Source organism: Accipiter gentilis, chromosome 16, assembly GCF_929443795.1.
Source record: "Accipiter gentilis chromosome 16, bAccGen1.1, whole genome shotgun sequence".
Taxonomy (NCBI): domain Eukaryota; kingdom Metazoa; phylum Chordata; class Aves; order Accipitriformes; family Accipitridae; genus Astur; species Astur gentilis.
The window spans coordinates 29,511,339-29,539,334 of NC_064895.1; the positions used below are offsets into that span (position 1 = coordinate 29,511,339).

Genomic DNA, 27,996 nt, shown 5'->3' on the forward strand with positions numbered 1-27,996 from the left:
GCCGACAGCCCCAAGGAGGGAGAGGCACAAATGCCACTGATGGACAGGAGGTGCTCAGCCCTGGCACCAGCCTCCCCCTTTGACGATCCCTCCAAAACCGACATCCCCTCGTAAGGGTGGTCAAACCCTTCTTGAGGTATCCACAACCCCCAGAACAAAGCAGGTGTGGAATCGGGCTTTGAAATTCAACTGCTTCTATTCAAGAAACTAGCGGTGTAATTACACTCTGTGGGTGCCCTGCCTTCTCCCCCTGGCCCTGGCAGCATCGGGTTTAACACACCAGTCCCCTCCTCGGCCAGTCCCCGGTCCTTTCTTCCATCGAGCAACAGCAAAGTGACAGCAGCCAACTGCAGCGTCTGGGCAAGCGCGAGCCCCGCTGCGGGGAGGAAACAGGCCACAGTTAAAAATATTAATGTCAATCTGTACTCTTATATATATTTATATATCTGAAATACACAATATTGGTTCCTTTTTCTTCCCCGAGTCAAAGGCGGCACTGCGCTCTCCGTCTCCCCGATCTCCTAACTACAGTGGTTTGTGACGAGGATGACCTTGGTACGAACTAACAGCAAACCCCGGATGCTCCCGGTTTGTAGCTACCGCTCCCGGCACGCAGGAGAGACGTGGTGTCTTCCCATCCGGCCCTGAGTTTGGATCTCCTCGTGCCGAGTGCGCGGCAGCCGGGGCCCATGATGCTACGTTTAACGTCGCGCTGCGCACCCGGCGCGGCTGATGGTGCGGCCGCTTGCCTGGTGAAGCCCGGGACGCCTGGGGAAAGGCAGCGCGTGTCCCTGGCCCCGTGCCCACCGGGGGCCGCGAGCTCGCTCGCACGCGAGCATGAGCGGCCGGAGGAGCCCGCCGGGGCAGCCCCTCGTCTCCCTCCTGCTCTGCCGCAGGTGCGATGGAGCAAACTCCCCCAACCAGAAACCTCCGGCGGGGCGGGGGGGGCTTGGAAAGGGTCGTGCGAAGGGGTTGGATTCTCAAGTTTGGTTTCGGATCCGGACCGTGGTGGGATGGATCCCCGCTCAGCCCCGGGAGGCGGTGGCTGTGGTGGCGGGCAGGCACCAGACCCTCACGAGCTGTCCACCACCTGATGGGGCAGGGTGACAGAGGAGCCGTTGACGAAGGAGCCCTGCTTCTCCCGGCCCTTGAGGAAGAAGGTGAGCAGCTCCCCTTTGCCCTTGACGTAGATGGCTCCCCGGCGCACGAAGCGGAAGCCGTACTCCTTCAGGATGAGGTGGGTCTCCTCCACCACCTGTGGGGACAAGTGAACACAGTGGGAGGCTGGGGGGGGGGTAGGTTCCTTGCCTGGCATGTGACGTGGGGAGCAGGGACTCCCCACATGCCACTCGGACAACAGGTCTACCCCCCAGCCTCGCTCCCACCACATTGTCTTGGGTTGCCCTTCTCTGAGCATCACCTTACCCCATTCCCAGCTCGTTGGAGACCCTCAGCCAGCCCCCCACCCTCCCATGTGCTCCTGCCAGCACTTTCCCCCTCCCACCCAAAGCCTGGGGTGTTTTGAGGACTGCAGCCCCACCGTGGGTTGCCGATTTGTCACCCCTTCATCGCTCTACCTGTATGTTCCCCATCACGCCGGTGGACTCCATCCTGCTGGCCACATTCACTGTGTTGCCCCAGATGTCGTAGTGTGGTTTGCGGGCGCCGATAACGCCCGCCAGGACAGCCCCCTTGTTCATGCCTGCACAAGACAGGGAGCTGGCGTCACCTCCATGCCTGGTGACACGGACAGGGCATCCTGGTCTGCATGAGAGTCTGTCCCACAGGATGGGTTTGGGGCAATGAGGTCCCCCACCAGCCCTGCTGCCTTCAGCTGCTGAACTACAGCTGCTGCCCAGCGTCCCAGCGCTGGTGGGGAAGGAGGTACAGGGAATGCCAAGGCAGAACTTGCCCCACACTCCCGGACTTGCCTATGCGGAGCATGAAGTTGTTGAAGGACTGGTAGTTGATGTTCATCAGTGTCACCTTCATGGCTAAGGCAAAGTCAGCCAGGTCGGCCAAGTGCTGCCAGCGCTCCTTATCCGAGAGGGTCTCCTTCTGCAAGGGCAGCGCAGCTCAGGCCTGCCCACCCCTTGCCCGCTGTCCCCCCACCACGGTGACCCCTCACCTTGGCGCTGTAGCCATTGGCATTGGCATCGGGGGTCACTCCAGAAGCGGCCATGTAGGTACTGCCGATGGTTTTGATTTTGGTGATGCACCGGAATTGGGGTTCGTCCAGGAGCTGAGCCGCGGAGACAAGACCCTCAGGCACCCTGGGGCCATGGCAGGTCCTTCTGCCCCCAGATGGGGCAGGAAGGGAAGGTCTGGCCAAGCCCTGCACCATCCCCATGGCAGGCTCCATCCCAACTCACCGCATCGAAGTCAGAGATGATCTCATTGAGGAACCGCAGGCACTCAATGCCCCCATTATTGATGCTCTCCTCCGTGTAGAAGTCGGCAAAGTTGGGGAGGGAGGCAAACATGACACCGATCTCATCGTAGGACTGGCTGTACAGCTCCTGGGGATGGGATGGGACAGTGGCCGTGAGCCGGGGACATGCCCATGCATCACAGCAGCACCTCCGGCAAACCCAAACCCTCCCGTGAAGCCACCTTCCCTTGGCACATGTGAAAAAAATGAGGGTGCTCTGCAACCTCACCTTGCATGGCCAAAACATCACCCAACCAAAGATGCTCCAGAGCCTATGGAAAAGCCTCTGGATCTGGAGCATGCCCCCCCCACGCCCCCCCTGCCTTCAAAATGGGGGCAAATATCCTCTCCTGGGTGCCCCTCACCTCGTCCCGCTTCTTGGAGCCCAGGAAGTGCCGGGCAACGTGCTCAGGCAGCATGTTGGTGACGAGGGCCTCATTCCAGCGCCGCATCTCGTAGACCCGCTCCTTCTGGTCATGGACATCGATCTTCCAGAGGAAGAGGGTCCTGGCCAGCTTCTCCACCTGTGGGTGGAGGGATACGGCTGCACCCCCAGTTCCCATCCACCAGTGGGTCCCCTCCAATGCTGGGAGCATCCCGGCCACTGTGGCACTGGTATGGGCTTGGGGATAGCCTGGAAGAAGGTTCTGGGACAAGGTGAAGCCCTAACTGGGGACATGAGATCTGCTCTGAGGTACAAATGGGACCCTTGCGGGATAAAGCATGGGTCTTAGGGCCACCATGTTGCTGCCCACCCCTAACCATAGGGGCAAGATGAAGGTGTTCTCTGCACTGATGTGGTCCTGGAGAACCCTTGGGTGGGCTTCCTTGGAGAAGAGCCAGAGATGCTGTTCACAGCTGGGGACAAATCCTGCTGCCTTGGAGCTTGCAAGAAATAAGGGCAGGGACTAAGGGTGAAGACGCAGAGGGGAGGGGAGCTTCCTGAGGTGGAGGGGGGCGAGTCACTCACGTGGCGAGAGAAGTAGTAGAAGCTGAGCATCACAACGAAGATCATCACCGTCATGGAGTACTTGGAGGGGACCAGCGAGGACCTGCCAGCAGAGGTGGCAAGGCATGGGTGGGTGGTGGGCATGGCCGTGCCCCTCAACCTGTGCCCACCAAACCCCCTGCCACCCCTTACATGCTTTGCTGGCCACGGCGACGGTCGTACTGGTCGAAGATGTGTTCCCAGGCGTAGATGTTGACGGCACCGGTGGCCCCAGTGATCAGCACCATGAGGGTCAGCTTGACCATGTGGCTGACCTGCACCAGCATGATGGTGGCCACCAAGGCCAGCAAGGCGATGTAGCTGTAGTACTTGGGCTGCTCCCCGCAGCCACCCGGCCGCGGTGGTCCCATTGTCCCGTTGCCTGTCCCACCGTGGTCTTGCCGGCAGCTGAGCTGGGGGCACGAGGGCAGGGTGAGGAGGGGGACACGAGGACAGGGTGCACCTCTCCATGGGCTGCATGGCCATCCAAAGGGACAGGGTGTTTTGCAGAGCAGGAGGAGGAAACCCAACCAAAATTCACCCCCCCTACATTGCAGCCCTGCTAATTGCTTTAACGATCCGCCGTGCACAATTATGGGCTGCTTGGCTGGAGGCTGGAGCAGGCTCAGCCCCACTGGCAACCGGGCCAGTAGCTCACCATGTCCACGATGTCAGCCATGGTTACAATGATGATGGCGGCCATGGCCCAGGTGTTGCGTGCCCAGCGGGTCCTGTCGATCCAGGTGGAGAAGGCCACGAGCTTTTTGGGGAAGACCTATGGGGAGAGGAAAGTGGGGGGGGGGGTTCGCCCAGGCAGGACATGGTGATGGGACATCATGGTGTCCCATCACTATGAGTGAGTGGTGAGCCCATCCCGTCTCACCCGGGGGAAGATGGCAGCCAATGAGCAGAGGGTGAGGATAAGCAGCAGGATTTCCCCCACCACAAAAGTCACGTAGTTGGCCACCAACCTGCCAAAAAGGCCAAGAGGGAATGGGTTTGAAGCCCAGCGGGGCCGAGTGTGGCTTGAGGCCACCCTTCCCCACCACCTCCCTGCCTTACCAGGGGTCAATGAAGACCTCCACCAAGGCAGTGAAGAAGAGGACAACGCAGGAGCAGCTGAAGGCGGCCCCACTCTGCTTCTCCTTCTCCACCGAGTAGCGCGTCTCCATTTCAGGGTCAATGAAGCGCATGGAAAGCCGGAAGGTGCTCTTCCCCTTCAGCCTGCCGGCAACATCGCCCATTAGCACCCAGCAGCACTGGAGACCTGCCGAGCTGTGCCGGGACACACTGCTGGCTGGGGTGACTCACGCCTGGATGGACTCGCGCTCCAGCAAGGCTTCATTGAGCAGCTTGTTGAGCTCCTGCTCGTTCTGCGAGGCGTCGATCACCCGCTCGGCCAGGTCCCGCAGCCGCAACCGCCGCCGAGGGTTGGGGAAGGAGGGGTTCACCGCCTGCGCCGGCACAGCCGAGGCATCAGCAAGACCACGCCAGCATTGGTGGGATGTTCAACCACCCCAGTGTGGCTATCAGCAGCCCCCCCCCGCCAAATGCAGGCGAGCTGCTGGAAGGGGGATGCTTTGCCTAGGCTGTACCTCTCCATCCTCCTCCCCGCTCTCCAGGGTGCCCCTCACCCTGGCGTCGGGCTCCTCGGGCTCCTCAGGGCTGGCACAGGCCAGGCTGAGGCTGCCGTTGCGCTCTTTGGTGTTGACCAACGGCGGAGAGCCACCGTGGGATGAAGTCAGCGACAGCTTCTGCAAGATGAAGGTGGTGGGTCGCGGTGGGGTGTCGTCCCCCCCCAACCCTGGCACCGCCGCCGCCACTCACCACTCCATTGATGCCGTTGCGCAGAGGCTGCTTGGGGACCACGACGAGGTAGGTGACGATGCCTTTCTCCTTCAGGTACTCGCAGCGTGAGCCACCTTCACCCGGCTCCACCTCGAACTCACCCTTCAGGCAATCCATGGTGCTCTGCGAGATGTGCACCCGCCTGCCAGCACCGGGCACTGGTGTCACCCTTGGGTGCAGGGCACTCCGTCCCTGTCCCCCCCCCCCAGCTCCCCCCTGGAGATGCTCACCCGGGGATGCCGCCCGCCTCCATCTTGTTGGCCACGGTGACGTCGGTGGACCACACGTCGTACTGCCAGCGCTTCTGGCCCAGGACACCCCCCAGCACCGTCCCGCTGTGCACCCCCACCCGCATGTCCACCGCCGTCTTGGTCTTCTCCCGCACATAGCTGGGGGGAAAGATGGGGGTGATATAGGGGTGACCCCCTCCCAGTCCATCCCTACTCCACCCCACGGCCCATTCCCATCCCGACCCCCCATCGTTAATTATCACCCCACCATAGTTTAACACATTTTGCAGAGGCTGGACCCCCCAAAGCCCCCAGGCTGGACCCCAGCTCACCAGGACCCCCTGCCCACCCTGGCACCCCTCCCTGGGGGTGAAGAGCCCCCCCTCCCCCAGGAGAAAGCCCTTACGAAATGGCCTCCACCATGGCCAGCCCCATCATGATGGAGCAGACGGCGTGGTCCTCCCGGTACTCGGGCAGCCCACAGATGCAGTAATAGCAGTCGCCCAGGATCTTGATGCGCAGCTGGTGGTATTTCTGAGGATGGGAGGCAGGGCGGCATGGTATCAGCCCCCCACCCATCAGCTGGGCCCCCCCCCCCAGCTCCTTCCGTCCCTCTCCCAGGCTGACCTTGACCCACGCAAAGGTCTCCAGCGCCCAGCAGGGACACAAATAATTGGATTTTCCATTCCCACCCTGCCTCCCCCGAGGGCTCGGCCGGGAGCCCGGCTGCAGCCTGGCCGGGGTTGGGAGGGGGGGGGGGGGGGCCCTTCCCGGCTCTATTTTTGCAACACAGGGCAGGGCGTCTCCCACATCCTGGAGCAATAATATTTTAACCTCCTCATCCCCATTCTGGGATGCAGCTTTCGGCTGGAGCCGGGGCAGGGTGGTGGCTGAGACCTGGCCCTCTCATTACATGCCAGGCAGGGTTAGGGGGGAGCACTTACGGCTGCCAGCTTGTCGAAACGGGCAAAGAGCTCATTGAGGAGCTTCACCAGCTCCTGGGCGCTGCAGGACGAGGAGAGCTGGGTGAAGCCCACGATGTCTGCGAAGAGGATGCTGTGGGGAGCAACGGTGAGCGGCTCAGCCCCGGTGTTTCTCCCTCCCCGGACCCACCCCACCCCCACCCCCCCCTCCTTTTTTGCCAGGGCATCTGCACCAGAGCAAAGGCTATTTTGGGATGTGGCTGAAAATGATGCTCTGCAAAAAGGGGTTCCCAAGCCATGGGCTGGTTGGTGGCATCCCCTGTCACCCTTCGTTTGAGCTGCAAACCACCCCAATCTCTCCCCTCTTTTCTAGCCAGACTGCAAAAATCCCTATTTTTGCCAAAAAAAAGAGTTGGGTTTTTTTCCCCACAAGGATGGCACCGGGTCGCACAGCGAAGGGATGGTCCTACCTGACGTTCTCGTGGCGGTACATGTACATGGTGTTGAACTGCTGCATCTCCTTCTGGCTCGGGTCCTTCTTCATGTCCTTCAGCATCTCATCGGCCACGTGCTTGGGCAGGATGGAGAGCATCAGCCGCTCCTGGGGAATGGGGCAGGGAAGGGAGTTTGCCACCACGCGAAGCCAGGCCCATGCCAAGCGCAGCAATGCACGGTGCAAATGCACAGTCTAAATGCCTGGTACAAATACACGATGCAATTGCACGGTCTAAATGCATGGTGCATGCACTATGGTCCGAGTGCTCCCCTCTCCATGGGGACAGAGAGCAGCAAAGTGACATTTCCAAGCTTGCGGGCCCTTCGCTGGTGGAGCTGGCTGTCCCCGAAGGATCCCAGGGCCCAGCCAGGTCTTTAGCCCAACTCTCAGCCACACGTGGGGAAGGAGCGGGTGGATCAAGCCACAGGAGCTTTTCCTCCAGGCAGGGAGAATAAACTTGGGGTGGGGTGTCCCAGCGCACCCCAGAGAGCTGGAAACCATCACCCTGACTTCAAACCTGCACCTACGGATAGAGGGCATGCACCCATGGGTGGCAGGTCCCCCTTGGCGATGCTCTGCCAGGGATGCCAACCACTACTTTTACCATTTTCCTCCCTATTTTACAAGTTCTCAAGATTTTTGCAAGTGGGAATAAATCCCAGCCAGGGGAGGGTGGCAGTTTTGGGGCACTGCAGCCACCAGCCTCCCTGTCCCTGGAGCCATGGGAAGGAGGGACAGTCCCACACACTTATTTGGGCACCAGCTGATGAGCTGCAAAATTTGCCTGTGCACCCCAGATCTCTTCTCCAGGTGTGATACAGAGCCCAGCCCCTTGCTGGGAGCTTGAGAACTAAAATGCTTTGGGTCAGCCAAGCTTTTATCAGCCCAAACAAACCTGGGACGCGGTGCTGGCAGGGACCTTGGGGTCTGCACTGATGTCCCCCAAGGTCCCTGCAAGCTGCCCCAGGGTGCCCTGCCCGGGGGTGGGTTGGGGCTGGGTGTAGGGACCTGGGTTAATTATGCCAGGGAGGATTTATCAATTTAAAAGCATGATGGGTATCCCATATCCATGCATAGGACTCAACCGAGGTCCACGAGGGGGATCAAGCCTGCTTGGGAACATCATACCCGTTGCTGTCCCTGCTGGCCCTGCAGCTGGAGAAGGGATAGATGCGCCTGGATGCACGTGGGGATTTGCACTAAGTGTAAGTAACTTGGTTAATGAAGCAGGTTTTCCCCCGGGATGGGGGGAATTCTGTGCGCAGCTGCGGTGGGACCGTTGCTGGAGGAACGGCACCGTGGCCCTGTCCCTGTCCCTGTCCCCAGGGGCTGCCAGTGGGGAGGCGTGTGGGAGCTCCCCAGCCCCTCTTGACTCCTTAACTCTGCCCGCAGGGCTGACGGTTCAGCCACCACTGATAGCCTGGAGGGAGGAGGAATGGATCTGTCTGCCAGCATCGCTCCCTGCCCTGCAGCCCCCCTGTCCCAAGCCGCTCAGCCTCACGCTAGCAGCCTTTCCTGCAAGATCGCAGGCTATTTTTAGCTCAATTCCCTAAGGAAACAGAGCTCATGTGATAATAATGCCCATGTCCCTTCCTATACCCCTCTGAACCCACGAGCTGGGGCCTCGAAGGTGCTCTCGCTCGGAGCATCCCCCAGCCTCAGGATTTGCCCCCATCACCCAACCCCCTCCCTGGACCTAACCCCTTATTAGACATCAGAGCATCCACCCAGGTTTTGCAGCAAAGAGGACGCCGGCCGGCGCCGCCACGTGTCTCTTGTTGCCATTGGGAGCAAATTGCTGGCAGCGGCTCAACCAGATAAGAGATGGGAGATGGGGAGAGAGGCCCCAGATAAGGTGCTAAAATTAGCCCAGCTCATCACCGGACAGAGGGCTGGAGACAACAGGGCTGTCAAACAGCCGGCTGGCACCACGATGCCCGTTCCCCTCCGAACACTCCTCTTGCCAGGCCCCTGCGGCACGGTGCCGGCACGGCTGTGGGCATGGGGCTCTGTCCGGCGGGCATCGCTCGTGAGATGAGCGGAGAGCCGCCGGGCTGTGCTTGCTTGCTGCCAGCTCTCCCTTCCCCATCGTGGTCTGCTGCAGGAGCAGCCCAGGAGATGGCCGGGGGCCTGATGGAGACCTGCTGTGTGGCCGTGCGTGGGGATGGGGACCTGCCGTGTGTCTGTGCCCAGGGACCTGCTGCATGGTGGCCGTGGCAGGAGCTGGGAGGCCCTGGAAGAGGACGGTCACACGGAGAATCCCCAAATTGGGCACAGGGTGCAAAACCGCAAATGCGTTTCCCACCTTGGGTTCTCCTGTCCCCATCGCCGCCCGCCACGGCCCCTCCGCACCATGCGGGGTGCGGGCTGTGGGTGCCGTACCCATCTCCCAAAGCCACACGGGTGTCCCATCGCCGTCCCCTGCCCCGTCCCCGCGCCGTCCCCTTGCCAATCCGTGACTCCTACCTGCTGCTGGCTCTGCTCCTCCAGGTTGAGCTTGACCTCGAGGGACTGGCGCGCTTCGAGGAAGGCTTTGCGGTGCTTGCGGTCAGCCATGTAGTAGGACATGGTGCCCACCGTGATGGCGCAAAGGTAGATGGCAACGTTGGACAGGATCTTTGGGGACGGAGAAAAGGAGATGGGGGTGAGCAGAGACATGGGGAAGCCCGCGCGCGCCCCGGGGACGGCATCGGTGTCACTGCAAGTCCCTGTTTGTGCAGCAGAGCCTGATCGGTGAGAGTGGAAAAAAGTATTCAAATGCTGGAGGAGGACATAAAATACACCCTGGGGTTAAATTACCAAGCCACGGCCACCGTTAACTGCTGGGGTACTTACGGGGGACCATCACGGTGGCTTTGCAGGAGGGGTCCAGCCAGGGATCATGCCCTGAGCATCCCAGGAGACCTCATGGTCCCTGTGGGCTGACGCCACTTCATTAAAACTTGCAGAGATGTTTTGGAAAAAGGCAGCAAGTCGGGTGCAGCCCCGGGGGAAGGTGCTGCTGAAGGCGAATGGCTTTCGGCGGCTCACGTGCCACCCGCTCCCCCCCACCCCTGCCATGGGAATTGCACCCCTTTGTGCAGAAAAAGTTAATAATAACACGTCCAAATCCTAAAATCATGTATTTACTCATGCTCCTGCCCCTCTACATCCCTCTCAACAGCCAAAAATACGGATGTGAGCCCGCAGCACTAGAGATGGGTGCTCCTGGGTGTTGCTGGCTGTGAGAACTCACCCTGTTTTCTTTGAGGTTTCACGACAGCATAGCACGGAGGCTCGCTGGACCTGTTCCATCCCTGGGCTGGACCCTGTCCCATCCCACAGGCTAGACCCCAGTTCCATGGGCTGGACCCCATTCTCCGGGCTGGATCTTGTCCCCACAGGCTGGACCCATCCGATCACACAGGCTGGACCCCATTCCCGCAGCCCGAGAGGGGACGGAGCAGGTTTGCAGATGGGAGAAAAGATCCCTTCGTGGAAAATATGACTGATGAGGGAAAGTTGAAAGAATTTGGTTTGTTTAGTCTAGAAAGGGGAAGAGCAACAGGGAGGATGTGATAACAGGCTCCAGCTATGCCGAAGGGGTGATGGGGACATGGAGATGTCCTCCCACGCCGCAGGCCACGGGCTGTGTCACAGCCAGCGTGGAGGAGGCAGCGGGAAGAGCGCAGAGCCGTCCTTGGGCTCGTCTCCATCAGGGATGTGCCGCCGTGCTCAGCATCCTTCTGATCCCCAACTCCCCGGTACCGACCTTGTTCCTTCCCTGGTTCCCATAGCCCATAGCCCAGCTCGGAGGAGGAAAGCACAAATATGACCCCAGTCCCTGAGTGTCCTTGTCCTCAGAGGTTTTACCACCTGACAGCATCCAGCCCCAGGCAGCCCGGTCTCATCACATGGAGACACGGAGGAGCTGCCAACCCCTTCCACCACGGGGAAACTGAGGCACAGATGAAACAGGCCACGTGCAGCAATGAATACAGGGCCCTGGCACCGGGGGTTTGGGTGCTGGTGAGGCACCCTGCTGGGGCTGATAAAATGATTTGCATCAAGAAAACTTTTTCTGGGGGGGAAGAAAAAGCATGAGGAGCAGGGGAGAGTACATGGGGTACCCAGGTGGTGCCTCAGGGCCGGATCCTGCCCCAGGCCCCACCGCCGCAGCTGGGGATCCCCGGGAAGCCCCTGCACCCACGGCACAGCAGACGGCGAGCGAGGAGCCGTCTGGAGGTGGGCACGGAGAAGAAACCCCCAAAACAAGCAACGACTTGCTATTTTTAACCAACCTCTTGAGTTGTCATGACAACAGGCCACTCTACTGGTGCTGGATGGGCATGGGGCAGCTTGGCACAGCTCGGCACGGCTCGGTACACCGGGGCCACTGGAAAACCCAGGGACCCGCTCGCCCAGCATCGCATGGCACAGCCGCATCCCATGCTGAGCATCTTCTAGCTGCATCCTGCAGCCACGCAATGGATGCTCAGCCCCAGCAACCTTTCACAGCACATGCCCACATGCCTGGAGTTGCAGAACACCTCCCGGCACCCCAAACACCACGGAGAAAGCCCCGACACAGAGGACACCCTGCTCCCGGCACGGTCACCGGTTATTATTTGCACTCAGTAATTTGAGGGCAGTGGGAGCAAGACACATGCAGGAGCATGCAAGGCTGGTGGACTGAGCTTTATCCCTCCTTTCCCATCCGTATCCTGCAGGAAAGGTCACGGTGGGATGCACCGGGGCCATCTGAACCAGGACTGGGTCATTGACCGAGTCCGAGGATGCTTCGCAGCCAGTTTGCGCGCAACCGCGGCAGATACGGTCCCAAACGCCGCCGAATCCCGACCCCCTGACACCATCCAGCCTTCGGGCTCCTCCTCGACGGCCGGCAGCGGGGCAGAAGCTGCTGGCATCTCTCGTGAACCCCTCCCGGGCTGCGCCGGCCCCGCTCAAGCGACATCCTCTGGTTCATCCTATTAATAGCAATGCCCTCCGGGAGCCGCACCACCGACTATAATAATAAAGCATATGATGTTTATTTCTGGACATAATGTTCCTCCTTTTGCAGCAGGCAGAGGCTGAGGCATGCCGCGTTGCCAAGGTTTTACCGGCTCCGGACTCTCCATGCCACGGCAATGATTAACGCGGTGGCGCATGCCTGCTGCCGGCCGGGGGGGATGCCCACGTGCCCCCTCGCCTCCCGCATCCCAGGGCTGGTGGCAGCGAGAGGTTTTCTTGGCTTCAGATCAGCCACGTGCAGTGTCTGCATCCCAAATAGGGAGTAAAACCTGGGAAAGCCGCTTCTGCACCAGGATTTCTCCCACCGGTGCGGTGCCTCCAACCGGGCATCGCTGGGAGGGAATCCATGCCACCACCCCAGCACCCAGCCCGGCATGCTCCAGAAACCATGCCCAAAAAGTGCTTTTCTTTGCAAAATCCTGTGTGATGCCAGGAAATACCCCATGCCAGGGGATCAGCCCCAAACCATACTCCCCGGGGCAAGAAAAAAAATCAGTATCTTTGGGGTGTTTGTAGAACAGCCTCCATTTTCCAAACTCCCAGTGTGATCATGGGCTCAACGCTCCCAAAAAAACAAATAAATAACTCCCCTCTCTCTTCCTATTTAGGCTGGGAGCTACTGGAGGTCTCCCGGGGCCTGACCCAGAGCATCCCAAATTCCCGTAGCATCCTCCCACGGAGCCCACACCATTATGGGGCATGAGCGGATGCTTCCAGTGGGATTTTTCCCTGCTGCCGTCAGCAGCCACCAGCACACAAGTTTTCAGCTCCAGCTTTTTTTTTTTTCTTTCCCCTAACCCCAGCCATGGAAAGACTCTCCAGATCGGTGGGTGCATGGCCAGCCGGTGGGGACATCAGTGGGAGGAAAGGGACTCAGCCAAGCTATGAAACCCACTGATTTAGGGAATAAAACCAGTCTCTAGCTGCTCCAGGCAGGTATTTCCCAGGAAATATTGAGAACCCGATGGGCCAGGGACCCGTCTCCCCCTGACCAACCCCCCATGTCCCCTCCTTTGCTGCATACGTGAATGGGTGGCCTGTCCTTAGGGCCACGCTTGGGCTCGGGGACGCTGTTTCTCCAGCTTTGCTGGGGCAGAAAATCGCCCCAAAGCATCCCTAGGCTCTGCCCCAGGCACGGGGCTAGGTGATGGGCATCACCCAGGGACCAAGCTGGGGCCAAGTGGCCACCTGGCTCTGTCCTCCTGGGAAAGCTCCGGTGGCTTTTTCCGAGCCTGGAAGCTGGGCTCCTGCCACGTTTCTGCTAAAAATAGCCATTTTTGGCCACTTTTAGCCATTTTTGCAATTCAAAGGGAAATCGGCACAAGCAAGGCCACCAGGCAGGGTGGACAGGAAAGCCTGCAGTTCACCATGCCTCAGTTTCCCCAGCAGCCCAAACACAGCCCACGCACCCAAGCACCCCAGGTGGCTCCTGGAGACAGCTCCATGCTTGCGTGGTCTGTGGCCATGTGTCCCAGCACGGGTGGGTGTTCCTGTACACGCCAGCATCCCACTCCCCATGCCGGCTGATCCCCAGATATGTTTTGGGGAGTCCCCTGCTCCCAGAAAACACGATGATCAGCTCACAGGGTCCGGATCAAACCCAGCTTTAGGGTCAGGGTATAGGGGTGGGGACAGACCCCACGGTAACTCACGGAAACACCAAATGGGGACAAGTTGCCCGTCACCCCGCCACCACCCCGGGGGATTCCACGTCCCCCCCACCGGCCCCGTACCTGTCGCAGCAGCGCGCTCTCGTCCAGGGCGTCCTGCCGCTGCTGGGCGACGGTGACACCGAGCACCAGCGTGTGAATGCCACAGGAGACGGCGGTGATGAGCACGATGGGCGCCAAGCGCAACGGCAGCGTGATGAAGAAGGAGAAGACGAAGAACGCCTGCCAGCCCACCGTGTCGCTGGCCTCGGGTGAGCGGGCGAAGTTGAGACCCAGGTAGCAGAAGATCTGGGCCAAGATGAGGACCCAGAGGACGTAGGGCAGGAACCTGCGGGCCACCCGCTCGGGGAGCAGCCTGTACTTGCAGAGGACGAAGAGCAGCACGTGGGCGACCAGTCCGGCCACCGCCGCCAGCGCCGGGGCCAGCTTGTCGGCGGCGTAGACCACGGCGCACATGACGAGGACGTAGCAGTCGAAGAGGGCGGCGAAGACCACCAGCACCAGGAGGGTTTCGTGGCGTTGGCGGCGGAAATAGGTCTGGTAGAGGTTCTCCAGGGACTCGGGAGCGAAGGTGAGGCGCATGAAGCGGGGTAGGCAGAGGCAGGGTCCCGAGCTGCGCACCGTCACCTCGTGGGTCCGACCCACGCCGTGCTCGGGGTCCGACGGCAGGCTCACCGAGTAGTCGGCGGAGTACTCGGCCGAGCACTCCGGCTCGGAAAAAGCCCTGTTCCTGGGCATCGCGGCACCTTCCCCCGTTCCGGCCCCACAGAATCGCCGCGGTCCCCCGCGCCCCGACGCTCACCGGGGCATCGCCCGCAGCATCCCCGTCTCGCCGGCCGCCGAGCCGCGAGGCCTTTCCCCTTCTCCTGCGGCCGTAACCCCGCAATCTCGCTACGTGCCGAGGAGCGGCCGGAGGAGGGAAAGGGGGATAATTATAAATAACCGCCGGCGTGGCGTGGGGAGGCCGAGAGCGGAGCGAGCCAGCCTCCCCAGCTCCCTGCCAAGCTCTCTCCCCAGCCCTTGCGCACTGCCAGGTTGCAACCCAAGCGACGCGGAGCGGAAAGATGTCGCGATGCCTCCCTGCTCCTCCTTCGAGGGCAGCCGGTTTCGGGGGGCGATCCCCTCCGCTCCTCTCGCCTTTGCCCCTGGCCGAGAGACGCTTCGTTCCACCGGGATGGATGGAAAACGGCCGGGGTGGGGGGTTGGTGGGATTCGCTCCGAAATCCACCGGCTACCGCAGGTGCGGCCCCACCGCCGCCGCCGGGAGCGATGCTCTTCGCTTCGCCCGGTCTCCGCCAGCGTCCTCCGGCGGCCCCCGCCGCCCCCGCTCCCTACGCCCGGGGCCGCCCTGCCCCGCCGCCCCCTCCGTCTCCGCGGGGCCGGGGGCGAGGAGGCGGCGGAGGAGGCGGCGGCGGCGGCTCCGGCCGCATGGTAGCGGCTCGGGGTAAGGGATGATGGAGGTTGGGGGGGGGGGGGGGGGAACGGGCAGGGCTTCCCCGGGGCCGGGGGCGGGCACCCACCGCCGGTTGTGCCGGTACCGGTGCGTCCCGGTGCGTCTCCGCCTTCCGTAACCCTCTCGGTGCCGGCTGCGGGACGGCTCTGCTGCTGATGGGGATGCTGATGGGGATGATGGGGATGATGATGGGGATGATGGGGAACGAGGGCCAGCGGCAGGGTCCCGGGTGGGTTTGCTTCCCCTCGTGGTCCTCCCTCGGCCCCAATGCTGCTTTTCTGCTCCCCAGTCCCTCCTCCTTGTCCTATCCCCGTCCCCCGGCAGCTCACAGACCCCGCAGCCCCCCGGGGCTGCACCCCACGTATCTCGAACCCGCTGCCTACAGCCTCGCTGGGTGCCGGGGACCCCAACCCCAGGGGGTGAGCAGGGTGCCGGGACATATGCACCCATATAACCCGCCAGCCTGTCCTTTGCCCGGCTCCGCTTGCCCCACAGCCCTCTCTGGGGTCACAGCCACCTCCCCACAGCCCCAGAGGGGAGCAGAGAAACCCAATGCATCCCCACTGCACATCCCCCTTCATCTAGGCTGCCCAAATCCCCCCCCCCCGCCGAACCTGACCCAGACCCCACTGAAACCTCATCAAAAAAGTTCCCCCTCCTCTTCCCCGTGTTTCAGCCACCACCTGCACCCCTGGATCTGGAAAACCGGCTGCATTTCAGTGATCATCAGGGAGATGCCCACAGTCAGCCCTGGATCATGCTGCAAGGAGCCCTCCCCAATACCCGGGAGAACCACGCTCAGCCCCACCGAACCATTGCACGGCCAGAGGCACTATGCTCCCGCGCATCCTCGCCCCAGCAGCTCTAACGAGAGGCCACGCCGGCTGCTTTGCCAGGGAAGTAATTGCTGCTGTGCAGTAATTAATATCAAAATGAGAGCACCAAAGCCACAGCTCCCCAGAGGTTCCGAGTATGCTTGGGGTTATTCCTGGCTTGCTGCAGCTGAAGAGGAGCTCAAGCAAGCAGGGTGCAGGCAGGGGCTTGAGCTGCCCAGCCTTCTCCGTGCCTTGGCCAGCACAGGAGAAGAAGCCCTGGCCAACCACAGTGGGACATGTCCCACCGGGCTTGGCACAAGGAGCCCAGGCCAACCCATCCCAGGTTGACCACGGGCAGGGCACACTGGATGGGCCCTGGTTGGGAAGATTAACTGGTCTGAAGACCAGCAAAACTGGCCTCAGGACCAGCAAGCGAACCCAGCACTGGTTCGTGAAGCAGGATGAGTGTAGCCTCTTCTCAGGGGAGGGTTCGTTCCCCGGGCCCTGCCTGGGCACGTTACAGGGTGTACGAGCCTGGAGCAGCAGCAAGGAGCAGACCGTGGCTGTTGGGCACAGGGCCAGACCAGAAATCCTCATGTCCTCCCTGCCTGCCAACTCCACCAAGCGCAAGCAGGCAGGCAGAGGGCAGGCAGGCAGGGCAGGGCAGTGCCTCTGGGCACATCGAGGGAGGCTTTCCGTTCCCAGACATCTTCAGAGATGGCTCCTGGCTGCACTTTTGGATGCTGAATGGGAAGTCCCTCCGTTTGGGATTCAGATGCCGGTGCCTTCGTTGCAGGATGGACGCTTCAGCAGTGGGATTCACTCTTCGCATGAGGCGGGAGGACGTGGGACTCACAGGCCAGAGACGCAGCCTGGATGGTGGCAGCCTTGCTGGAGGGATCTGGAGCTTGGGGTTCTGATGGAGATGGCGTGGAGGAAGCACACTACTGGGGCTGTTGGTGCGGAGGTGTGCGTGCATGGAGCAAGGAAGGAGCTGCCCCTCTGCCTCTGGGTCCCCTGACCAGAGCCAGGCTCCACCGCAGCATCCCACATCATGTCCCCGTGGGACTCCCAGGGCTGCACTGATCCCTTACCCAGCTCCCACTCCTGCAGAGTTGATTCACAACCTCCATCATCACCCTCGAGGGCAGCTCTTCACTGCCAGCCTCGGCCAGACCCAGCTGGGGAGGAGAGAAATGAGTCAAAGGGCAATTAAACATTAACAGCAGGCAGTCGCCGCAGGAGGACAGCTCACAGGGCTTCCTTTGTTCCAAAGGGGGGTTTAATTTATAAAAATAACACAACTCAGAAGGTCACCGGCATCGCTAGACGTGACATGCGTGTGTAATAGTCTCCAAACATCCGGTCAGCTCTGTAAACAGACAGGAGAAACCCCAAGACCAGTGGCCAGAATCACCTGAGGAGCAAACAGGAGGGACCATGCGTGGCACAATAGACCTGGAGAGCCCCTGAGCAGTAGGAACCAAGGACGCCTTTAAACCACTCCAGGCACTGAGATCACACCCTCAAAGTGAAGTGCACCATTCAGCAACAGGATTATTTACCCACCTCAATGGAAAAAAAATACAGAGAAATAGGTTTGAAGCCAGAATTAAGTGGTTTCCTCCACTAGACAAGTGGAGAGGTTTCCAGTGAACTCCATACCGTTTTAAAATGTGTGGAACAAGACCCCATCAGTGTAACACCACAGCTCCAATGCCTGCCCTGCTGATCTCCCCCAGCCCAGCTTTTTATACATATGGGAGGAAAAATGGAGCTATTTTTAACATTAACCTCTTGTAGCAATGTCTCCCCTTGGTTATTTCTACTGGAGGAGCAAAAAGTGCTTCCCCGCAGGACAGCTTATTTTGCTTTCCCAGCAACCCAGCACCAGAAACCAGAGCAAGAGCAAAATGATACTGGCTTTAAAGTCCCTTAATGCTTGCTGCCAAAAAGGGGTGGGGGGGAATCCACTGTTGATTTATGATACATTTTGAAGGTGAAACATAGAAAAGCTGCCTTGAAGTGAAAAAAAAAATTGCACTGACCACAAGAGAAAACACTTTCGAACAGGATACCTGTAGGGAGGGGTAAGGACACATAGTCACACACTCAGTGGCTTTCATTTTGTAGCTTAGCATCCTGACCTTCCCTGCCAAGCTCATACAGCAGCAAGAAAATAAAACTGGGTCCTGACAAAATGATGGGAGCCCAAGGAATCTCCCATTTACTCTCCCTTAAGAGCTTGGCAGCCATCACGGCTCTGACCTCCCTCAGGAACACAACGGCCAGATCTTAAGCCTCTACAAGCACTTATTGGGGTGACCAGCAATGCTCCCCTCTAAATCAACAAGATTATTCAAACAGCAGCTGTGACTAGGAGGGAGCAACCCACACCCACCTGCTGATCCACAACCCATAACACAACCAGCAAAGCAGGGCGATGCATTGCTTCTGGGAGAAGGCGGCTGGGGGACAATGTGCCCCCTCCACCGCTCACCTCACCCGAGAGTGCCGTGGGGCCAAGCGAGCAGGCAGATCGCAGGCACCCACGCAGCTCTGTGGTGTGGGTGAAGCTCGGGAGGCGAAGCTGCCTGAGGGGAGGAAGGGCAGAGCTCACAGGCAGCCATGTTGTGGGCTGAATTGCCTCCTCCTTGGTTCAACATGCTCCTCCTGCCTGCAAATAGCTAGGGCCACCCACACCAGAGGACAGTCCCTCACAGCAGCACCTACCCAGAGCTCACCAGCACAGTGCAAGCAGAGGGCTGGGAGAGGGAGCGCATGGCTTGAGGGACTGCAGCCTCAGGGGCTCTTCCCGATGAGTTTAGCTCAGGCAGATGGAAGGAGGTAGTGGCAGGAGACTCTGTGCTGTGATGAAGAGGTGGGTGCCTCAGGAAGAGCCCCTGTCCTGCCAAAGGGACCATTCTTGGCACCATGACAGCTTGGGGAGGAAGGGGAAAATGACACTCTTGGAGCTAGTTTCTCCCTGCAGTACCAGAGGAGGTTTCCTCAAGCAACCCACCCTTCTCCTCACTGCCCAAAGCAGCATCCTTGGGTGTCAGCTGGAAGGAGCCAGCGTTGCCCGGGATGCTGAACCACCCCGGTGCTCAGCAGTGCCTGTGCAGCTTTCAGCATGGGCAGCCTTGCAGAGGTGGTTTTAGGATAACCCAGGACTGACAACCCCTCACCCCTCCTGGGCATCCTCCACCCATGACACCAACGCTTTCAGGCACAGTAGCTTTTGGGTCAGATTTTGCTCTGCCCTCACTGCATCCACAGGTTAGAGCCACGCAACCAAGCCCCTCCACAGCTGGTAACTCCCAGGAGGTATAACACAGCTGGGAAGCTGGGGACCTCACTGCTTTCAGCACTTGCACCAACCACGGATGAAGGGGAGGGCTCTGGGGTCCCCCTCTCCCCTCCTCAGCACTCTGCCCCCTTTCCAGCACACTGTAAGCACACTATGGTCAGATGCAGTCCTGCTCCCGCAGCCAGTGCTGGGAGCATCTGTGTCCATGCCAGCAGTAAGCGTGAGGAGGAGAGGGGTGCCCCACAGCTGTACAGCTGCCTGGGAGCTAGCTGGGAAGAGGGGAAGGTTTCCAGCTCCGAGTGGCTCTGTTTCCTACTTGATGTTTTTTAGAAGCGCGGTCCGGGCGTTCACCACTGCTTTGAAGGCGTCCTCGCTGCCGGGAGCCACACACTTATCGGGGTGGAGCAGTACGGCCAGCTTCCGATAGGCTTTGTTCACTTCGTCCCTAGAAGACACAACAAGAGTGAGGGGACCCACGCAACACACAGCCCAGCTCAGCCTTGCCATGTTGGCACAGCACAGCAGGGCCAGGAGCTCTCCCTGTCCTCAAGGGCCCTGTGTAGACACTTTTGAACCCTTCCCTCACTGGCACTAAGGACCTCCAGGCTTTGGAAGTGATGCTATAGAGAAAGAGCTGCAGAAACACACACAGGGCACTTCTTGGTGTAGTACGAGCAGATGAGGGGGAGATCTCCTCTCCTGGGGCAGATACACCCTCTCCACCACGGGACTGTGCCAGCACGAATGCTCCCACCATGCCAGACACGTGCCTCTGACACGTGCCTTGGTGTGCTGAGTCTCTGGCACCACAAGAACAGAAAGCTGGGAGACAGCGTGGGGGCACATGCACCCTGACTCAGCTTCGCATCAAACCGCCTACGCACTCCGGGCGAAGGCATTGCACATCTCTTCAGCCCTTTAAGCCCTGGGTGTCTGGTCTAAGGCAGACATCTCGGCTCCAGCTGCAGGCCGTGGAGAGAGGGGGGCACCTCCTAAGGGAGGTGAGTCCATCCATGCTGGTGACCACAGCACAAACTGCCCTGCAGAGCTGCTGATCTCTCTCTGTGGATGAGAGGGGGATGGGGGAGGGGTTAGACTCAGCACCTACATTTCAGAGCGCCAACGGGAGGATGTACGAGTCACAAATCTTATACGTTTTCCAGAAATCCACTCTCCAGCCCCTCCATAAGTACACAAGGGTAGTCCTTGTGTTTCAGAGAGAAGAAAGCAAGGCATAGCTCTGAGAGCTTGTTTTAGTTGCCCAAGTCATACAGCAGAACTGGGAGATTCAATATCCAACCCCTTACACAGGCAATGACCAATTTCACCTGGCCAGAGGTCCTCCAAGGAAGACAAGAGAAAGCTTGTCTTGTGGGAGTACCGTTTCCAGGTAGAAGAGCTCTAACATCAATCCCTTTTTGATAATGTGGGCAGCAGCCTTACAGCAGCCTGAAAACTCCTCCAGACCTGGAGGGCAAGGAAAGTAAAGCTGGAGCTGCTCCAAGTGCATCTGGCAAGTGAGTGACCAGAGACGGCTCAGCCTGGAGGCAGGATGCAAGGCTGGGCAGCTGGCAGGGCTGAAATTCTCATGTTCAACATTCCCCCCTTGTCTCCAGCCTGGCTTGTCTGTTAAAAGGGGAAATTTGGTGCTCAGGACTGAGGGTTTCTTTTCCACTGCCTCAATTTTGTGGCTACAGACGTATGCCCAGCTGCTATATAAACCAAGGTGAGCTTATCAGCAGGCAGGTCACTAAGAGACCATAGATGCAACCAGCCTGCCGGGTCAGACAGATTACAGACAGCCAGGCAAATGCTGAAGTCTCCCTCACCTTGTGGCTCCAGGTTTGACCCCCAGCATGTCCCAGCTGTCCTTGCTGTTGCGGATCCTGCGAATGGCATCTGCCTGCTCTTTGGTGAAGCCGATCCCCATGCTGGAAGGAGGGCGTTTCCCACCGTTGTCACACAGGTCGATGATGGCGGAGTAGAAAGTCTGCAGACACAGGGAGGAGTTAGCAGGAAGGAACGGTCCCCAGAGGTGGTAGCAGTGCATAGGAGACCCCACTGCCCTCGCTGGCTGCGGGCTCATCCTCCGAAGCACAGTGGAGCATTTGCACAACTGCTGAATGTTCACCTGCCATGGCCATGGGGGACTGAGATACCCCAGTCTGGGGGAAGCCGGTCCCTGCAAGGACCACGGGACAGACTGAGGAGGAGGCCAGGCCCCACATTTATCTAAAACCCACTTCAGCTCAGTGCTAGAGCTGAAAAGGTGACATGGGCATCTCTGCATCATGTTCCCAGTGCAGCAAGAGGGATCATCAGCTTTGAGCAATGCAATGCTAGGGCCAGGTCAGGACTGGGAGGACCCACACTGAACCTCAGCTAAACAGCTATGGCTTTCTCAGGGTGGCATTTCACTGGGAAGACACCTCTGGGGCAGAGGGTCAACAGGTTTTGTGGGATCCAGGCAGTTCAGGAGACATTCTGCCATCAAATCCTGGCTCAGTGCGGTGTCTGTGCCCTCACCACCTTCATTCTGCCTCACCTGAAACATCTCGTTGATTCCTTCTCCTGTTTGTGCTGATGTCTCAAAGTAAAGAAAGCCCCGGCTCTCTGCCCAGAGCCGCCCCTCGCTTTCATCCACGCTGCGGTGCTTGGTGCAGTCGATCTAGACCAGGAGAAAAGGCAGAGATCAGAGCTCAGCCAGGATTTGCAGCGGCAGCTGGAAGAACACAGCTCCAAGGCTGATCACCTAACAGAGGGTAAGGGGCCTGTCTGGTTGGAGAGACTGTTTGCTTATCCTGAAGGGATGGAGGCAGTATGGAAAGAAAGCACAGAAAGGTCAAGTGAAAAAACCTTTGAGAGTTTATCTAGTCCAGAGACAATGTCACCTCTACTTGATACCTTCCTGACTGACGTGTGGCCACCACATTCTCAAAACCCCATTGAAATGTGGTCTCCAGCATTCCTCACATACACACCTGGCTCTTACAAAGTCTTCCCTACAACCTAACAGAACTTCCCTTGCTGCAGCTGGAGCTAGACAGCTTGGGCTCAAGCTGGGAACACAACGAGCCCTGAGGGCCGGAGATCAGGATCGCACCGCAGCCTGACTCCTCATCACAGCCAACCTTGTTCGCACAGACAACGAAGACAATGTTCTCCATGTTCCCATGGGGGCCCAGCTCCTGCTTCATCTCAGCCAGCCACGCGTCCAGCGCGTCGAAAGACTCCTTTTGTCCAACGTCATAGACCAGGATGACCCCCTGCGTGTCCTTGTAAAACTCGTTCCTCACCTGTGGGGACAAAGGCAGGATGCTGGCATCAGTGACAGCCAGGCTGAGAGCATGCAGCCCAGCAGATTTGGGGGATCACCATTTACCTAGCACCTATTAGATTCTGTGATAAAAATCTTATCTCCGCACAACCAGAAGATCAGAGAAAAAGGACAGATAGAGGAACCCAAATAATACCCTCATTGTGCTGCCAGAGAGCGATCAGCCCATAAAATACTCACCTACACACAAAAGAGTACAGACACACAATGGCAGGCAAGGCGTCAGACCAACTCCTAGGGAGACTGGAAAGTCTGGGAATCAACCAAGACACCCGTGTGGGTCCCTGGGCATGAGGCAGCAGGGGAGAGCGAGGATTCAGGGTTAGTCACTGGACAGACTGCATGTCTAAGCCCAGCTACTGGAGGGATCCACAGGATGTTCATCTGTGCGTGTGGGTGTGCATAAGGGGGTCTGTACCAGCAGCTGCAGCAGGGCTCAGCCTCTGGGGCTTGTATGCCCAGTGTCAGCAACTGGGGAGACCGAGGATCCCCAGGACAGCTGCTGGATGAAGGCCTAAGGTCAGCTACAGGACAGATATTGGAATAGAACCGACTGTCCCCATTGGAATGGACCTACAACAATCATCTAGTCCAACTGCCTGGCCACTTCAGGGCTGACCAGAAGTTAAAACATGTTATTAAGGGCATTGTCCAAATGTCTGAATCTCCTCTGGCACAGCTTTGAACGATGCCCACGTGTCCTATCACTGGATACCAGTGTTCAGCACCTCCCTCTCCACTTCCCCTCCTCGGGAAGCTGCAGAGAGCAATGAGGTCTCCCCTCACCCTCCTTTTCTCCAAACCAGACCAATCCAGAGTCCTCAGCTGCCCCTCATAGGGCATTCCTTCAAGCCCTTTCACCAGCTTTGTTGCCCTTCTCTGGACACATTCAAGGACCTTCACATCCCTCTTCAATTGTGGGGCCCAGAACTGCACATAGTACTCAAGATGAGGCCACAACAATGCTGAATACAGAGGGATAATCCCCTCTGTTTATCAGCTGGTCATGCTGTGTTTGATGCCCCCCAGGCCGTGGTTTGCCCTCTTGGATGTCAGGGCACACTGCTGACTCATACTGAGCCTGCTGTCGACCAGCACCTCCAGATCCCTTTCTGCAGGGCTGCTCTCCAGCCACTCCTCTCCCAGTTTATACTTGTGCCTGGCAGGGGTTTTTGTTTGTATTTTTCCCTGTTTACTTATATTTTAGTATAAAACCAATTATGCATTGGAGACTTACTACACAAGTATTAAATGCTGAAAATACAAAACCAAACAAAGCAGCAAAGCAGCATCAGTTTTCTGTCTTGTTGCTCTTCAATAAATATTTGCCACATATTTATTCACCAAACGGACAGTTTAAGCCCATTACACTTTCCAAGGACTCTGAGCCTTTCTCTCCTCCATTGTCTCTCATATGGATTGGCCATGGCATAGCCAGAAAGTCAATACATGTGAGAAGCTCATACATCTGCAAGCAACAACTGTGCTACAAAGACCTCTGCTGACCACATCTGCATCAGAAGAGTCTTTTTAGTCTTCTGTCCCTCAATTTCTTTATGCTGTCAGCTCTGCCCTCCAATCTCCCTGCTGTATTCCAGGCTATTCTTAATTAACTACATTTCACTGGTTACTTGTACTGTATAAGGACTTACAAACCCAGGTCAAGACTTGTAGTTCTACACACAGAGACAAATAACATAGAAATCCTTGTTGTGCCCCAAACTTCAGAGCATGCAACAAGCAAATGCTGAGAACACAAGGGAGGAATGGGAGGCTTATGGGCAACCAGATAAATAACAGTCAAAAGCCAGGCAGTCACCTGGCCAGTATAAACCATTACATTCCTCATTGTTGTCTCACTCTTTTGCCCTCCCTCATTTTCACTTTTTTATGTCATGTTAGTATTTATCATGTTATAAGCTGCTCTTTCCTAACATTCTATATACTTTTATTAGTCACAGGATGACACTTTGCCAAGCATCAACAGTGTATTTATAATTAAGAATTAGTATGCATTACACTGTTAATAGGATTATACTGGATAAACATTTAATGTTCCTTTCTTCCACTTGTGGGCCCACTTTATTACTTTGTTTATAATTTAAAATAAATGTGATTAGCAATGAGCACTATCATTTCTTTGTGCCAGCTCTCCAAAACGGATGTTGTAGTCTACGTGTTCAATCCTAAAGTTTTATCCAGCAAGCTCCTTTTTGTAAACAGTACTGTTTATTACTCGTGTAGCAAATAATTTTAGCATAGGATAGGATATTTCCGTTGCAAAGGACCTACAACCATCATCTAGCCCAACTGTAAGTGTTTTACAGCACTTTGGTCATGGATTAGGATGCCAGTATGCTACAAATGCCCAGGGTAAGCTACAAAGATCTCCCAATCTGAGTAAATTTAACCTCAAGATGGGCAGATTCATAAGCACAAGGAGCCACTTTGAAATAGGGTTAGCAACATGAGTGGTAGCACAGCCAATCCTTACACTCATGGCTTATGAGAAAGTTGTTGGATTATTCTTTCTATCAGAGTTGTTTGTGGCTTTATAGCTTCTAGTGTTAATAACTGTGGTTCTCTTCTCCTGATCAGCCAGAGAGACCAGGATGAGGCCACTGGTGCTGTTTGTGCCATCACTGGCTGTTTCTATCTGTGTTGATCTGGACGGCCAGCCATGTGTATACGTATATATGTCTTGTATAGGTGTGCCTATGTGTGCCTACTGGGGATATGCACTCAGCCTCACTACTGTTTGGACCTCAGGGTACGCAGCTGTGGCAGCCTCACCTCCATCAGGCTTCTGGATTTGGCAACCCCTAGCAGCAGGGAATCACCACTGACAGAGAGGCAGCAGGGGTTTCCAGCGCTGGCCTGCATTAGGTGTCAATGGCAGGAAAGAACGGAGAGCATTGTAGCAGAGGAAGCTCCTAAGAAATGTACTTTCAAGCTTCCCACCCCCAAACCCAATTTCAGGCACATCTGAGGAAAGCTGATGGGTGCTGAATGCTTCTGAGATGGGCTGGCTGAGGGCAGCCCTGTGGCGTGCTGCCCGGACCCAGGTCTGCCTTACCTCGTAGAAGAATGGGTGCCCCGCCATGTCAAAGATGTTCACCTTGATCTCTCGGTCTCTGACCTGCACTCTGAAAGAGAAGTGGGAAACACTTGAGAAGGCTCTAGCTCAGCCGTTGCACAGGTTGTGCCCCAGCCAGCCCTCTGCAGAGCCAGACTTGGGTGATTGGGGACAGAAAAATCAGTAAGAAGTTCTGAGTGCTGGGGTTTAATCACCAGAAAACTGCCCCTTACAGCCAGTCAGACAAGGACACCACCAGCTCTGGATGTAACATGGTAATGGGGAGCTACGCTACCAGAGGAAGGCAGATTATGCAGATTACCTTATTATTAAAGCAAAAGTGCAGATTATGCTGTGGAAACTAAGCAGCCTTGGCAGAGCCAAGCGTGTCTGGCTCAGAGCTGTGTGGTCACTCAGGAGTTGCAGGAGGTGGGACAGCCCCACTGCACGTTGCCTCTGCCCCTGTGGAGACCAGTGCTGCCCAGAGCAGACACCTTGCCCAGGCCCTGGCAGACCCATGCCTGCTGTCTGTGACCACCCAGCTCATCCCACTCTCCCGGCACCTGTGGCTCCTCACCATGAAGGTGCTTACTTTGTGACGCCGTAGTCAATACCAATAGTCGCCAGGTATTTGGGAACAAACCTCTTCTCACAATAACGCTTTATAATGCAGCTCTGGGAGAAAGGAAAAGGGAGTCTCAGCAGGATGGCACCGTACACCATAACATTCATGTTAACAGGGAATTCACCGACAGCCCCCAGCCAGCTGGATGTCTGCAGAGACATCAACTCTGCCCTAAGTCCCTAAACTAGCTAATTAACCCACAACCAAAGGATCAACCTTTACCAGGAGCAGTTTTCTTTCTGCAAAGGAAGGAAAACCCAGGAACCCAGCCCCCAGGTGACAGCTATTCCTTACCTGTTTGGAGACAGGAGTGCCAAGAAACTGATTTATTCCCCTACAGAAAACATCCAGCCTGGAAGAGCTGTGTGTTCAGGGGCCTGGGGGCAGCCAGCTCCCCAAAAGCCATGAAGAATATTTTGGCAGCCCAAGCAGACAGCATGAGAAGGACATTCAGGGTCACACAAGGTCCCTCCAGCCCCAATTCTGCCACTGACTGGCAGAAATACTGTTTAGGGAGAGCAGAGGAGTCGACTGCGATCAGCCATCAAAAGATAAATGCCATAAGGATAAATGTCACCTGCCACCTCTTTGCTCACTCACTCTGTCCTGCAAGATCCTTCTGGATTTTCTTACTATAAAGTGAGGCATTTGTCTGCCCACAAGGGAACCCTTGTGCTGTCAGCAGTTTAACAGGACTACATTTATTCAGCAGACAAAAAAAGGGCAGCACTTCAGATCAGAACCTGGCTGGAAGAAGTATTAATATCCCAAAGAAGACCTGTGTCGTTCACCACAGCACGAGGAAGGGGGGCTGCTGAGGAAACCCTGACTAAAGCCAAACTGGTGAGGGGTGGGATTCCCCCAGCAGCCTCCGACTGCCCTCCAGGAAGGCACTAAGGGCTGGATCCTCACTTTCTACCCTCAGGCGCTGCACGACTGTATCTGCGGCCGGAACACGGTGACGCGGGCTCCCTCTGCAGGAAGCGGACACGCGAACGGGTGTTCCTCAGCAGCCGGATCACGGAGGGACCCGCCCCACGGAGAGGCGGGGGACGCTCTGTGGCCTGGCGGGCCCGTGGGGCAAGCCCCGAGCGTGGACCGCGGGCCGGGCCCTGACCACCGGCCACCCGTGCCGGGGCGGAGAGGCACGGTGAGCCCTGCACCGGGGGGCAGGGGGTACGGAGGAGCCCGGGCGCGGAGGAGGCCGCTGACAGAAAAGGCCGCGGGCGCCGCCATAACACCCGCCGCCATGACACCCGCCGTCCGCTACGCGCGGAAGTGCTGCGGCCCCGCCCCTCCCCGTAGGCCCCGCCCCGTGCCACGCAGCCAATAAAACCCGGCGTTACGGCGCGCGGCCCCACCCCCGAAGCTGTCAATCCTCCACTCGCTCCAACCTCCCGCCTCGCACAACACGGCGCGGCCCGCCCCTGATTGGCTCCCGCCGCCCGGCACAGCCACCAATCGGCGGGCTCTCTAGCAACGCGGCCTCCTACACCCTGCTTCCCATTGGATAGCTGGCCTGCCCGCCACCGCCCGCCCGCCAATCGCAGCGCCTCACCTTGCCCACCTCCGCGTTGCCCATGGAGATGACTTTAATCCGTAGCGATTTGCGCGTCTCCTTCCGCTTCGGCGGATTCGCCTCCATGGCGGGCCGGGGCGGCGGGGACCGGGCCGGGCTCTGTTGGGGAGGCGGAAGGAAGGAAGGAAGGAAGAAAGGAAAGAAGGAAGGAAGGAAGGCGGGAGGGAGGGAGCGTGGCGGGCCCGGGGCCGCCTCACCGCCC

At 58.0% G+C, this 27,996-nt stretch overlaps 2 protein-coding genes across 2 annotated transcripts; both read right to left on the bottom strand.

The window, feature by feature from the left end:
* Positions 1–181: 181 nt before the first annotated feature.
* On the bottom strand, positions 182–15,009 carry ADCY3 (adenylate cyclase 3). The gene is made up of 20 exons (XM_049819316.1): positions 13,663–15,009; positions 9,383–9,532; positions 6,891–7,021; positions 6,442–6,553; positions 5,904–6,031; positions 5,498–5,656; positions 5,247–5,409; positions 5,015–5,173; positions 4,731–4,873; positions 4,482–4,643; positions 4,303–4,390; positions 4,078–4,194; positions 3,573–3,832; positions 3,402–3,483; positions 2,797–2,955; positions 2,373–2,519; positions 2,129–2,242; positions 1,932–2,058; positions 1,578–1,702; positions 182–1,255 (listed from the first exon to the last, which is right to left on the bottom strand). Exons 1-20 carry the CDS (start codon positions 14,335–14,337, stop codon positions 1,073–1,075), a joined length of 3,384 nt encoding a protein of 1,127 aa, XP_049675273.1. The 5' UTR covers positions 14,338–15,009; the 3' UTR covers positions 182–1,072.
* Positions 15,010–17,131: 2,122 nt separating this feature from the next.
* On the bottom strand, positions 17,132–27,994 carry DNAJC27 (DnaJ heat shock protein family (Hsp40) member C27). The gene is made up of 7 exons (XM_049819102.1): positions 27,774–27,994; positions 26,183–26,265; positions 25,591–25,660; positions 22,309–22,473; positions 21,723–21,845; positions 21,007–21,167; positions 17,132–19,622 (listed from the first exon to the last, which is right to left on the bottom strand). Exons 1-7 carry the CDS (start codon positions 27,858–27,860, stop codon positions 19,490–19,492), a joined length of 822 nt encoding a protein of 273 aa, XP_049675059.1. The 5' UTR covers positions 27,861–27,994; the 3' UTR covers positions 17,132–19,489.
* Between the last annotated feature and the right edge of the window lie 2 nt (positions 27,995–27,996).